This window comes from Eptatretus burgeri, chromosome 1, assembly GCF_056783735.1.
Source record: "Eptatretus burgeri isolate ZD-2024b chromosome 1, Ebu_testis_v1, whole genome shotgun sequence".
NCBI lineage: Eukaryota > Metazoa > Chordata > Myxini > Myxiniformes > Myxinidae > Eptatretus > Eptatretus burgeri.
Genome location: NC_140961.1, coordinates 90,861,347 through 90,876,699, shown reverse-complemented (window position 1 = coordinate 90,876,699; position 15,353 = coordinate 90,861,347). Strand labels below are relative to the sequence as shown.

Genomic DNA, 15,353 nt, shown 5'->3' with positions numbered 1-15,353 from the left:
ATATATATATATATATATATATATATATATATATATATATATATATATATATATATATATATATATATATATATATATATATATATATATATATATATATATATATATATATACGATACATGAGAATCTTTACAGTTTATATGATTTATATGTTGCGTCAAACCTCTTTTTTATTTGCGTTTACATTATAACAACCCCCTTTTGAACCTTAAAAAAACCAGGTGTCATGGTAATCTTTCAACTGTAGCACAGTTTCCCTGAGTCAGTTTAATCCCATACTTCCTTCCAGGTTTTCAGTTATCAGTACACCCACCACACCTTGTCATTCTCCTTTCCTACCCATAATCTTTGTGATCTCCTTCATCCACCCCCACTTTCCCCCCTCTTCTCCCAAACTCACCTGTCTAACGAGTAGGTCAATATTTTCTTCCATTTCCAGTTTTTTTTCCTGTTCATCCATTTTCTTAGTTGTTGCATCCACATGTTGTGCCATTGTCTCAATGTTAATGCAATACCTTTCTATCCTTTATCATCTTGCTCTTCCACAAGCCTGGATTTTGTACATCAAAAATAGAGATTTTTATAGAACCTTCAATTAACCAAAGAGGTGTACAGAAGATGGTGTTTCAATCCTACCATCCGGTGTCTTGCGTGTTACATTTACGACATCAGCCTCTTCAAGAGAAAGTTCGTCCGCTTGTTGGCCAGAGTACGTGTGAATACACTGCACTTGTGGACAGTCTGATGAAGAAAAAAAAATTGCGAGTCTCATTCTGGACAATAACTGCAGTGTCGAAAATGTGTTATGATTTTTTTCAATACAAGAAAAAAATCTTACCCCAGTCCTCATAAATCTGTTCCCCATCGTCTGCTTTCTTGGAGGGAGATATAGCTTCAATCCAACGCTGCTTATCACTCCTGTTGGTTACATCAGCATTCAAAGCAGTATACAATTTTATTTGTAGACAAGTTACTTTCATTTGTGGAGATCAAAGTAGTATATTCTTAAGAGTAATATATTATCTCAGTTGTTGTGACAGTAATATTCTGGGAATGCTTGCATGCTTAAAACCCTGAGAATATGTAATTAAATGTTACAAATGCATATAAAAATATCATAATGAAGTGTGTTGTAGATTATTTGAAAGGAAAAAAATGTGATATATTAAATGTGCTGAAATGAAATATCAATTTTGTTGACTTGAATAAGTGACCCCTCACTCCCAACACAGGCTGCTTCCTGCTCACGGTGTTGTAGCTTGCAGAAGATGCTCCACATGTCGCTGCTGGTGGTTCTCCAGGAACACAAGGAGGAAGTTGTTGTCATTTGGTTGACAGAACACATCTGTAGCTTGAGCCATGGCCCGGTGTGCATAATCGAGGACCTGCAGCCGTCCCGTACTGCGTGGCATCACCACAAAGGGTTGTTACTCAGTTGCTTGCTCAATATTGCTGGCCAACTTTGGCTTTAGCTCCCTTTTACTGAAACAATATTTTTTCTAAATCGACTTTACATATTCTTGTTTGCATTTGATTTGATGTGATGAAAGCTAAAAAGCACAGAAACTTCAAATGTACGAGATGATAAGACATCGTTACATACTAGATGCATGATTTAAATACTTTCAAAGTATTATAAATACACATAAGATAATCATATGTAAGGTAACAATTGTAATGTTATATAATGTGGGAAAGAAGTTTGAGATCTGAAGGAAGGAGAATGCAAAATAATATATTTTTCTTCGAAAGACAATATTGTATACAATGTATCGAAATTAATTTATCAATCTTAAATACCATTTGCGACTGAATATGATGGTTGCATGTGATGTTTTTTTTGGTGTTTTTGCTTTAAGATTTACATATGAGTATGAAGATCATGAAAGAAAATTATTTATTCTCCAGCCCATAGAAAGTTGGGCTTGTACTTGCAGCAAACAAGGTTCTGAATGAAAAAGAAATGACATGCCAAGCATTTTAAAACTTGCTTCAGCAACAAGGTGATGAATGTTGGTGATCCCAACAAGGTGATGAAAATTGCTGATCCCAACAAGGTGATGAAAGTTGTTGATTCCAACAAAGTGATGAAAGTTGGTGATTCCAACAAAGTGATGAAAGTTGGTGATCCCAACAAAGTGATGAAAGTTGGTGATCCCAACAAAGTGATGAAAGTTGGTGATCCCAACAAGGTGATGAAAGTTGGTGATCCCAACAAGGGGATGAAAGTTGGTGATCACAACAAGGTGATGAAAGTTGGTGATCACAAGTTGATGAAAGTTGGTGATCCCAACAAGGTGATGAAAATTGATGATCCAACAAGGTGATGAAATTTTTCTTTATCTTTCAACTTTGACTAAAAGTAAAATTTGTGTTTCATTTGAAAATGTTTTCCATTCCACTTTAAATTATTGTTTTCCGATATAAATTTGCCTTTCAATTCATGTTCATTCTGATGTGCCAAAATAAGCAGTACCTCTTTTTTGTGATCAGCAACAGGTCATTGAAAAGCAGCAGATGGAGAGGTTTCAGGGATGTTTTTCCCTTACTGTTAGACAAGATGCTTTTCTCCACCATGATCTCAAACAGCTCACCACGTTTCAGTAACCACCGCGATTGTGAGATGATCCCGATTGCCTGGAACAAAAATGAGGAATCTTTATCAAGGCAGTGCTCTTAAACCTCACCCATCCCTCCCCATGCTCTCCCTTCTTTCCCCAAATGATCGATGTTTTGTTAATATTTGTAGACAGTGCATGAGTTTATAAATACAAATACACTGCAAGATAAGTAAGTCTGCTGAAAATGGGCAAATGCAAAAATCTATTTTGTTTTGAAAGTAATATGCTGCTCGATACCGACTCAGCCGCAATTAATCATTATACAAAGTTTGTTCGTTAGACATACAGATTTAAAAACATGAATTGATGATTGAAAAATAAAACATCTGCCAATAACAACTGTGACTGACAACCAATTTTTGGATAGATATGACTATGAGTGGACTGACAGGATGGCCAAGACTCTTGAGGGGTGCAAACACCTCCAAGCTGTCAAGCCTGGGTGTGAATCCCGAACCAGCTACATATGGTCATTCTGGTGTTTCACAGGCAGGGTGATTTATCAATGTGTGTGCCATCCCTCGGATGGGTGTTAAACCAACTGTCTGCCGAAATTAGTTGTTGGATGGTAAAGATCCCATGGTGTTCTTCGCGTAGAGTAGCCGAGCTATTGCTGGCACCATGAGAGAAAGCCCAAATCATAAAGAGAGTAAGAGAGAAGAGATGTTAAACCACACAGCATGAGCCTTGGCTGAGAAACTGCTTTGGCAGAACCAACAATGCAATACACTGTGTGTGGTACACCAATTAGTCATGACTGTGAGTAGGCCAAATAAAAGTTTCTAGTATTTATGGCACTAGAATACCATACATTTATGGCACTAGAATTGTAGTATTATGACCTGGGGGTGCATTTATGGCACAAAATATGACACTGAAATAACCGGCTCTTTGTCTTCTCCCTGATCAAATCAAAATATTTATGTTCTGCAGAAAGATCCATGTACTTATACCCATTTAGCCCATTCAAAAATGACCTCAATTACAATGGGAGGAAAGTCTTTATTTCTTTATGTACAAAACCCAATCATCTTTCAGCAAGAATAACTTCTGGTGACTTCAGGTAATATGTAATATTTGTTTGACTGTTTTTTTATTGAAAATTATGAGTTCATTTAATGCTATTTCATTGTAATTTTGTTTCAGCTCATTGACGAACTCATAAAACCATAACGATGTCCTGCAGTCAATCAGGCAGCGGATACATTAATAATTTTTCGATTTTTCCCCTACTCCTCCAAGGTGGCTCAATGGATGTTTTAAAGCTCGGTATGATGATTCATGACGTCGATGTGAAAAAAACAAATGGAACCCTTTTTTCCAGTTTCCATCCAGGTAGTGAGATAATTAATTTAATATTTATTTACATGAATAGCATGTACAATCTACAGTATATATAATGGAGCAAGTGTTTGTTTGTACTGCAGGTGTGTATGTCCGCTCTGTACCCATTAGTTGGACAGCTGGTGGTAAATAGAGTAAAACATTCACATGTCGATATATTTGGACTGAATTAAAATGAGAACATGTCGTACAGGTGTGACAGTGTGAAGATCGCTTTCACCTTTGTCTTGTGGAATTCTATCTGCTTTCCAACGCAGATCAGCTCTTCCATTTGTTTCATTTTCCTTACACCCTCATTGCAATCATGCACAATCTATAATAGAGTGACATTAATATTGATAGGATGCATAAAATAATTGGAAAGTTATCATGTTACATCTGAAAGCATTAATATATCGCCAGTGTTAGGATTATTAAAAACTGAATTAATGGATGTTAACAAAGAAGTACATGTACCAAAACAACTTTCAGTTGGACCGATTCATACTTTTGGTTAAAAGAACAAAAAACTGTGAAGATTGGTACCATTGGACCGTACTCCTTGAAAAGGCAAAGGGGGAAGAAGAGGAAGAAGAAGAAACTAAAAAGATTGCTTAAGGTAAGGCTCTGGTTCAAAGTTTTGACCACCTAGTGATATTCAAGCAGTACAATGCGGGAAACATGCACCAGACGCAAAATATCCTCGAGGAGATGGATGGCAGAGAAGAGTGAGTGGGGAAATGGGACAGGGAGGGAGGTGTGACTTTTGCTAATAGTTGTTTTGAAAGATAAAGTTTTAAAAAAGAAACACACCTTTTTCATTGCATTTAATGCCTTGCTTGCTGTTTCTTCAGCAACTGAATCCATCTCGGTTCTTTTCAATATGTTCTGATGTAAATACAAACAGGTATGTAAATGAAGCAAAAGGCTGTTTTTATCATAACCAAACAGGTGCAAAAATGAATCCCTTTTAATACACAGAACTGATCTCTGATCACTGAGAATGATATAGCTGCAAAGTCAATGAATAGATGGATGCATGTAGCTCAAGATGGCAAAAATGAAGATTTGTCAACACACTAATGTGGTCTTAACAATGCATGCTTCACCTCTACCAGCAGCTTAAGACGTGTAATGCGCTGAAAGGGGAGGATCAAAAAGGACATGAAGGGAAGGCGTTCACAGCGTGGGTCGTCCTGCAGCCGAGACATTATTTGAAGAAACTGCGGGTTCTCATGGCTGTATGCCACACAAGGATCAGAATGAAATGTAGAGTTTTCAGAGAAAGCCCAAAATCATACAGCACATTTGAATTGACATTTATTCTTAAACATACAAGCTTTCATTTTAAAAACATAAAAATTCATAAAAACATTCACATTCAGCCCCATACATAAACATTTGTTTAAAAAAAACACAAACATGCATATAAACATGCACAATAACATAGTTGTGTGAAATAACACTTCAATTGTAATTCCCCCTACCAGCAATTTTCTCCACTTGCCCTTGCTGATTTTAAAATAATTTCCAGCTATATTTCTCTCAAATTCCTGGTATCTCAATGTGCATTTGTGGACTGTGCCTTTAATGTTCTTTGTTTTATACTCTCTTCCTGCAATATGTTTGAACGTTTGTGTTTCCTTTTTTCTTTCCTTTCATGATAGGACCAGGAGCCACAGCAGGAGAGTAAAGAAGAGAGGATGTTGAGGCAGTGGTATTTTCATGCAGAGAGGTGGTTAATGCATGGAATTTATGATAAAGTTATTGCAATGTTATAAGCAGATGATCATGATGTTAAAACCTTTAAGTATGATCCTGATTACAGCAGCCAAATATAAAGTTCTAACAAATGTGGATATCTACACACTCAAATGTAAAACCTTACTCTGTCATGTTCACAACAGCATGGTGACAAGAAAAACGAATGATATTTTCACAGCTTTCTAGTCCTGCTTTCAAGTCACAATGAAATTCGATAACACTCAAATCTTTCCGTGATACATTGGCAGCAGGGGGTGCTATACGATGGAGAACATCACAGTTAGGCCTGCTGCTCTGTATGTTTGCCCACCTGGTGGATGTTAAAGATCAAATAGTATTTTTTGAAATAGATCTTTGATCTGCCACCAGGGACAAATTTAAAATCTCCTATCCAGGTTTTCAAAATCCCCTGTCGAGATTGGGTTGAACACCTTGCCTCATTTGGATGCATCCTGGTCTCTTGGGATCACTCTAAAATAATTTAGGAATGTGAATTTGAAGTATCACATCAAACTGGAATTAATGAGACTTACCAAAGCTGTTGGTATGCTTGCTCTTGGTAAGGCTGGTTGGTCACATATGAAATATAGCATTTAAAACTCTGCTGACTGTGCTGCAGTACAATGTCACTGACATCAGAGATCTGTGGATTTTCTTCCACACGATCTTCGAGGTATTCAAGAAATCTGCAACATGAAGTTTAAAAATACATTATTATATTCTTAACCATGTCAACTTTACATAAGGAAACACTAACTTACCATGAGGCCACTGAGTCCATCATACCCACGTCATATGTGCATCCCAAAACTAAATATAAACAAGACAGATAACTTAACTATGTAAAGCCTTGCAAGGGTATTTATCTCGGCAACATTTTTCACACAGTAAGCCACCAAGTGCAACCACTTTATAGGTTAAAAACACCTTTTTATGACTTTGTATATGTATTTAAATGCACATTTATAACCCTATTTCATTGCTTTGGTTAATTATTTTTTGGCCAGTTTTTCACCCCTTCTATGACAGTATCTAGACTCTCCTGAAACCAATTACCCTCGCTCTCCCCCCCCACTCCTCATCTTATTAAGCTATATTACTTCAAGCTTTATCATCTTCAAATTTTGAAAGTCTACTTCGATCCAATCACTCTCCACATCATTGAAATTCTTCAGTAACAATAAAGATCCAAGAGTACTATTTCCTGGCAAATCCGAATAACTTAACTTCCCAGCCTGACATTCATTCATTAGACAGATCCCTACTGCATCCTCTCAAAAAGCCACTTCTCCATCCAATTTGCTCCTCTACTCACCACACACACACTCTTGTGTGCAGCCTGTGGCTGCTGGTTGCATCATTGGTTGAGGGCGCAGCTATGCCGCTGATGCAGTGCCCCTATTACCAGTCCACTGGTGCTCCTTCCACTGACCTCAGAAGGATGACAGGCTGAGTCAACCTTACCTGGTGTTAATTCAGCGGCTGAAGGAGCTCAAACTCAGGACCCTAGGATCCCAAGCCAGTCACCCAATCCACTAAACCAATGCCAGGCTTGCTACTCAACTGATGACTGCACAAGTCCGAACCTAAGGTCACAGCCTTTATTGAGGGACCTTATAAAATACCTTCTGGCAATCCAGGTACATTTCACTCCCATCATCAATCAAATAAGTACCTTCTTCAGAATTTTAACAAATTAATTTAACTAAATCTCCCTCTACTAAACCAATGCTGGCTATCTGTAATTAATTTGTATTTATCTCAATGGTCCCTCATATTCTCCCGAATGAATGTCTCCATTTCCTACTCCACAATTTAAGTGATGCGAACAGGTCTATAATTCTCCAATGATTCCCTCAATCTCTTCTTAAATAATCAGTTACATTCTATACTCTCCAATCCTCTGTATTTTGGCTTGAATCCAACGAGCTGTTTGAAATATCAGCTAATCTCTGCAAATGCGATGTACATTATCTATTTTTGAATAATTGATAAAGTAAAATGGCGAAATGACTGTTTAGTAAGCCTTCCATCTCACTTTCACCTCCAACCAATATCTGTGTGCATCACGTAACCAACGTTATTCCCTGTTTATAGGAAGGAACATTCACTCTCACACTAATATAATTCCCAACACGGTCTACTCTTTCAAGAAGAAAAACTATCCTTCACCTTTCGCTTGCCTCTCTCACATCGGGGAGATTAGAGAAGAGGATTCGACGGTCATGTGCTGACAGGAGAGCTGCCAGGTCTGGAGATTGCACAAACAACTCGAACATCACATTCATGCTGCGCAGATATGATGCTTCTGACGTCACCAGTTCAAACATCGCCTGGTTGTAGAAAGGGGTGTTTGAAGGAAATGATCGACATATGTTTTTTTTTTAAAGCGTAGCTCATTAACACAATTAAACTTGCAGTAAAGACATACTATAGATGTAATATCTTATCGAATGCAGTTCCATTGGACTTTACAAAACTAGTTATTTAAGTACTCTTACATTAAGCATTCGAGTACATCACCCCCCCCCCCCACAAAAAAACCTCACCTCTTGGCGTTTTATTTCCTCAGCGCTCAAGCACTCCAGCAAGCCACTGGCAAGTACTTTCGGAAGACCTTGCCAGAGTGTACTTGCTCCCATTACACCAAAATGGCTCTTTCTTTCTTGTGGAGCTGGCGAGTCACCACCTGGACTACTCTGCTGCTTGGATCCAGGCCGAAGGAGTTCACGTTTAAAAGATGGTGCCCGACGCTGCTGACGAATTTCACGGCTGTGTGCGATTCGACGATACTGCTGGTACAGTGGTTCTGAAGTAAATCAAATAAAAATAACAGCATGTGAAAAAAATATCTCTCTCTCTCACACACACACACACACACACACACACACACACACACACACACACACACACACACACACACACACACACACACACACACACACACACACACACACACACACACACACACACACACACACACACACACACACACACACACACGCATTTTAAGGACATTTTTTTCCCTGCCAGAGAAGGGGTTAGCCTTGTTCAGGCCCCATGACAATCATGGTTCCCTTTTTGAGGCAATGTTTTTATGGCCAGATGCCCTTCCTGACACCAACCCTTGAGGCTCTTCTTACAACACGTAGGGATACAGTGTGCGTATTCTCACTGGGGCACATACTGGGACCAGTACACTGGTACTCGTTTTGCTGACTTCAGAAGGATGACAGGCTGAGACGACCCCACCTAGTGTTAATTCAGCAGCCAACAGGGCTTAAACTCAGGACCCTTAGATCCCAAGCCAGCCATCATAACCACTAAGCCAACACCTGGCATATATGTGAAAATATATCACATGAGATGTTATATGTGACATGCCAAATGGCAAATACAGTAATTACTAAGTGCGGTAGGCCCAAGTATACAGTATAAGGAGTCTTTGAAGTATAAATGAGAAAAACACTATTAAATGAGGTTGTGAGGAGAGGGTTGTGATAGCGGAAAGAAGGATAGCTTGGGGGTCTGAAATTCAATTATTTTTGAGAAGGTAATAGAAAAATCCAGGCATGTTTTCAGAAATTTTGACATTTATTGCGACTTCCAAAAATAAAAATTCTCAACAATGTAATGGAAATAGACCTTGAGGTGCTGTAATTCTACAAAGACTGTAAATTGTTGCATCTGCTGAACAAAGCTAACTTTCACAATCACTTGGAGATGATCTGTCCCGAATTGATAAAAGTTTATAGGTTCAGCAAGAAAAAACGGGCCTTGCATCCTACAACATTAGATGTAGATTTGTATTTCAGGCTCTGGTTACATAATTAATAGACATATGGTACTCACATGGGTCGACCACACAAAGTGAATGCTATCACAAAATATGGCAATGAAGTTGAAATTGCATTCAATGCAATTTAAAAAAAAATATTGAGGCTTTAAAATATTTAAGATGGAAAACTGTGAAGCTTACATTACAACAAATAATGCAAACATATATTCATACATCATTTGTGGGATGCCAATAGTAGCTCTTGGAAGAAGTCAATAATGATCATCATCCCCCCTTCAAGACAACTGTTCACCACCATCTCAAGTCACACACAAGTGGAGAGTTTCAGTATATCGAACACACACACACACACACACACACACACACACACACACACACACACACACACACACACACACACACACACACACACACACACACACACACACACACACACACACACACACACACACACACACACACACACACACCAACAATTGCAAAAAGACAAAATAAATAAAATAAATATCAGCAAATGTCCACCAACAAATGGGAGAATGAAAAAGAGCAGGAAAACACAAAAAAGAATTGGACCGAGTTGAGATTGACAAAGAAGGCTCAGTGGAATGGCTCAGAAGAGGTCAGCTCAACTGGGACGGAGAACAAATAATAATAACAAGAAAACGATGTCGTGCAAAGCACAATACTTGCAAAATCCATAAAACAAATGTGATCTCAAAAATAATTGGTGGTTGAATTAAATGACCAAAAATGCAACAACTCTTCAAATTTCAAGTGAATCGGATGATAATTGACAATTTTATAAATTCGGCCTGTGTTGACCTTTTGGCCGATGTGGACCTCAAAAATAATTGGTGGTTGAATGTAGTGACCTGAATCATAATTCCTCGTCAAATTTCAAGTTAATGGGATGAAAATTGAGGATTTTAGAAATACCACCTTATTTATTGAACTTGGGCCTATGTTGACCTTTTGGTCCATGGTGACCGCAAAAAACAATTGACTGGTTGAATTCAGTGACCTAAAATATAAATCCTCTTCAAATTTCAAGTCAATCAGATGAAAATTGAGGATTTTAGAAATCTCACTTAGTTGTTGACCATTGGCCTATGTTGACCTTTTGACCTCAAAAACAAAAAGATTCTTCCTTTTCTCATTCTCTATTATGTAGTGAAGGTTCATGAAGATCGGTTTAAAATTGTGACCTGTAGGCGATAAACAGACAGACAAACAGACAGACAAGCCGGTAGGCGGCGATGGGTCGCCGAGCATGGAAACTATAAGATATAGAGCCAAATGGATGTCATATCGCGGATAGGGAATCACCTTAAGATTATGCATATCAAATGTCATCCAGTTCCATCTACTGATAACTACTCGGTATCCATTTGAATGAAAAGTACCGAAAATGCGGTTTGAAATCGGAAATCCCCAAAGTTCGAGGGGGTGCTGTGGGTGAACAAAGATCTAAATCGAAAATCTGGCTCAACAGTTTGTGCACAATGTATTCCAGACGATTAGTGTGAATTTTCATGACCATCTGACCATAACCCTAGGAGTAGCATTTGGCGCGAAGGCACCTCCAGCTCTCCTATATTATTGATTTTTGCACTAATTGACCTTTGACCCCTGACCTAAGCAAAATCGGTCAATATGTCCTGAGGCAAAGTTGTAGTACTCTTTGCATACCATGAACCTGCAAAGTTTCATTCGTATCAATGCACTCACCTGGTCGCTAGGGGGCCTTCAATTTTCGCCAATTTCCGTGCATACCCTAATTGTAGGGGACGCTGTGGGTAACGTATTCCATATATCACAAAAACGGAACATATTTGATAGAGCATCACCTGAAGATCATTCGTGCCAAATTTCATAACCCTACGTGGGATAATGGCTTTCGGAATTGATTTCGCGTGAACGGGACCGATTTTGAAGGTTTTTCGGTTGTTGCTAGGGAACCAAAGCGTCCCAAGTAACCATCACAATTTCCAAAGCACTAGGTCATAAGATGTACCTACCAGCCGAGTTTGGTCAAAATCCGCCCACGTTTACTCCCAATTATGCTGATGACAAACGAACAAACATCCAAACAAACAGACAGAATTACTGACAATAAGGGTCACCTATTTTGGCGACCCAATAACAAGAAAAAGACATTGTGTGGAGCACGATACTTGCAAAATCCACCCCTCTCCAAGGGTTGCCATGACTACATCAAATTATCCATTTCATCAAGATTAAAATTGACAATCATAATCAAAGCTCGGGTCAATCGGATGAAAATTGATTATTTTTCAGAATGAAATTGATGATTTTACAAGTTTGGCCTTGAGTTGACCTTTCACCCTTTGACGTCAAAAAGAGTTGGTTTCCAAATACAGTGATGCACTACAATTGCTGCTTAAGTTTCAGGTTAACCAAATGAAAATTGATGATTTTTCAGATGAAATTTGATGATTTTAGAAGTTTGACCTTGAGTTGACCTTTGACCTTTTGATCCCCAAAATAGATGATTTCCCAATTCAGGAATAAACCATGAAATTGCTGCTTAATTTTCAAGTCAATCGGATGAAAATTGATTTTTCAGATAAAAATTGACGATTTTGGAAGTTTGACCTTGAGTTGACCTTTAACCTTTTGACTTCAAAAATAGTTGCTTTCCAAATTCAGTGACACAATGTGCAAATCTTGCTCAAATTTCAAGTCAATCGGATGAAAAAATGACGATTTTAGAAATTCGACCTCAAGATGACCTTTGACCTTTGACCTCAAAATCAATAGGCTTCTCAGTTGAGACTACCTTTACAACTTGGTGAAGTTCCGTTAAGATCAGTTTTAATTTTTGGCCTATAGGCGAATGACAGGCAGACAAACAGACAAACAGACAAACAGACAGAATACCAAAATCGACTGACCAATATATTTGAAAAATCTTTGATTTTGCAAGTATGAAATTCCCAATATCATGGACACGACACCAATGGATTTAAAAAGATGGTGGGACTGAACCAAACGGACAAGTGTAGATTCTTCAAGACAGAAACAGAAAGTACTAGTCACCTGCTTTCGGGAAGCAAAAAACTATTGTCAGAACAACTTTACATACAATGGCACAACAAAGGATGCAAAGTGGTTAGCTGGCATATTTGCAAAAAATTCAACATCCCAGTTCCAGAAAACTCGTGGAGACACGAACCAAGGGCAATCATTGAAAATAAGGATGTCATGTTCACATTTGAAATGATGATCCCATCGAGCGTGAACTTCTGGAAAACAAAGCCTTGCAACCGATGATCATTCTCAGGAACAAAAAGGAAAAGACAGCATTGCTGATTGAGATATCAGTACCCAGCGATTTTGGTTGAAATAATGCAGAAATCAAGAAAATGACTAAATACCAGAACCTCAAGAAGGAGATCAAGAGATCTTGGAAGCTGAAGGGCATCAAAATTGCACCAGTGATTATTGGAGCAACAGGAGTAATAAAGAAGAACCACACTGAGATTTTGAAAACCATCCCCAGGGATATTACCACAAACAATCTATAAATGGAGGAAGTCCAGGGTTCAGTGACCATCCTCAAAAGAGCCCTTGGAACAAAACTCTGAGACCAACAAAGTTGAACAGCTTGGTCAATGAACTGTGATCCCTTACAGAAGTGAAGGTGGATACTGAGAGGCCTGGGTGGACTTTGTTTGCAAATGTTCGCCGGATGCCCTTCCTGACGCAACCCTGGTCGCCTCTTACGACACAGGGATAATATATATGTGTGTGTGTATATATATATATATATATATATATATATATATATATATATATATATATATATATATATATATATATATATATATATATATATATATATATATATATATATATATATATATATATATATATATATATATATATATATATATATATATATATATATATATATATATATATATATATATATATATATATATATATTTCTATACATATATATATATATATATATATATATATATATATATATATATATATATATATATATATATATATATATATATATATATATATATATATATATATATATATATATATATATATATATATATATATATATATATATATATATATATATATATATATATATATATATATATATGCCTGGTATTGGCTCAATGGTTAGGGTGGTGGGCTTGGGATCCTATCATCTTGAGTTCAAACCCCACTTGGCTGTTCAATTAATTCCAGGTGGGGATGACTCTGCCTGTCATCCTTCCAAGGTCGGCAAAATGAGTGCCAGCATGTTGGTATACTGTGTCGGAGTTGTGACCTGTCCAGGATTGTGTCCAATAGCCAAGGAGTCTGCTTTGGCAGCACCAACGCTCTCCACAGAGTATGGTCCCACTCTATGGATGTATGTATGTATGTATGTATGTATATATATATATATATATATATATATATATATATATATATATATATATATATATATATATATGTATGTATATATATATATATATATATATATATATATATATATATATATATATATATATATATATATATATATATTTATATATATATCCTGGTGTTGGCGCAGTGGTTCGGGCAGCGGCTTGGGATCTGAAAGGTCCTGAGTTCAAGCCCCGTTGGGCCACTGAATTAATACACCAGGGCGTTGACTCAGCCTGTCATCCTTCCGAGGTCGGCGAAGTGAGTACCAGTGTACTGGGCCGGTGTATACCCCCGGTTAAAATAGGTGTACCCTATCCCTGTGTCGTAAGAGGCGACCAGGGTTGCGTCAGGAAGGGCATCCGGTGTAAAACATGTGCCAAATCACTATGCGGATCATACGGATGATCCGCTGTGGCGACCACAAAAGGGAGCAGCCGAAAGAAGAAGAAGAAGAAGAAGAAGAAGATATGTATATATATATATATATATATATATATATATATATATATATATATATATATATATATATATATATATATATATATATATATATATATATATATATATATCTCGAGACATGTGGAGTGTGATGAGCACCTCCCTGATCCCAATTGGACACATTCCTACACCAATGTGTCTCCTCCAACACAGATGCCTTGGCCCAGTGACTCTGTCAGACAAAGATTATATGGTCAACATCAGTTAAATATCAACATCAACAGAGCCACTGATCTGGATTTCAGGCATATTTGCCCTCATCAGTATGGCATACTGATAAATATCTCACGAATGTTGACCACATTTGTCATTTATACATCAGACGCACCTCCTGAATTTTATGGAGAGCATCGTCGCGGTTTAAGTCTCACATGGTAAAACCGCATAATACACACAGAGCAACCGTCCATCTGCCACCCAGACGATTGTTCCTGCAAATACAAACCCTTCAACCAGAAGGCACGTGATGTGATCAGTGGGCAAATCGAAACATGTGAAGTGTGACGAGCAGTCCACTGATCTCCATTAGACACAGCCCGACACCACACAGTCAGTGACGCTTTGGAGAAGAAGATTTTTGAAGGTTTTTGGGTGAATTCAATATGGCTGCCAAACCATGTGACCTATCATATGGAAATTAACAATCTTGTTCAACCATGTCTTGGAACACTTGTGTGTAAAGTTTCACCTCAATCTGTCAAGCCATTCCGGTGAAAAAGATTAAAAAACAAAATTCTAAACAATATGGTTTTGGAACTACTTGACCTATGACATGATATTATTTATTTTCTTCCATGAATTGTTGCGTACCTGATGCTCAATAAATTTCAAATTTTTCAGATGCAGCATTCTACATGTCAAATTTTCACCAGGATACCACTTCACCGATGATGTCAAGAAAAACA

At 37.6% G+C, this 15,353-nt stretch overlaps 1 protein-coding gene across 3 annotated transcripts in view; it reads right to left on the bottom strand.

Annotated features, from left to right (window-relative positions):
- Nucleotides 1-15,353, bottom strand: part of LOC147034940 (uncharacterized) — a 65,856-nt gene that overhangs the window by 19,998 nt on the left and 30,505 nt on the right. For 2 of the 3 annotated variants that reach the window (XM_085891482.1, XM_085891491.1), the window contains exons 7-16: nt 8,258-8,517; nt 7,881-8,041; nt 6,242-6,394; nt 5,054-5,183; nt 4,758-4,832; nt 4,186-4,278; nt 2,477-2,637; nt 1,249-1,401; nt 839-918; nt 637-741 (exon numbers count right to left, since the gene is read on the bottom strand). In XM_085891482.1, coding sequence (XP_085747608.1) covers nt 637-741; nt 839-918; nt 1,249-1,401; nt 2,477-2,637; nt 4,186-4,278; nt 4,758-4,832; nt 5,054-5,183; nt 6,242-6,394; nt 7,881-8,041; nt 8,258-8,517 — 1,371 coding nt within the window. The remainder of the gene's footprint in view (nt 1-636; nt 742-838; nt 919-1,248; nt 1,402-2,476; nt 2,638-4,185; nt 4,279-4,757; nt 4,833-5,053; nt 5,184-6,241; nt 6,395-7,880; nt 8,042-8,257; nt 8,518-15,353) is intronic. The other variant, XM_085891502.1, reaches the window with a different exon arrangement.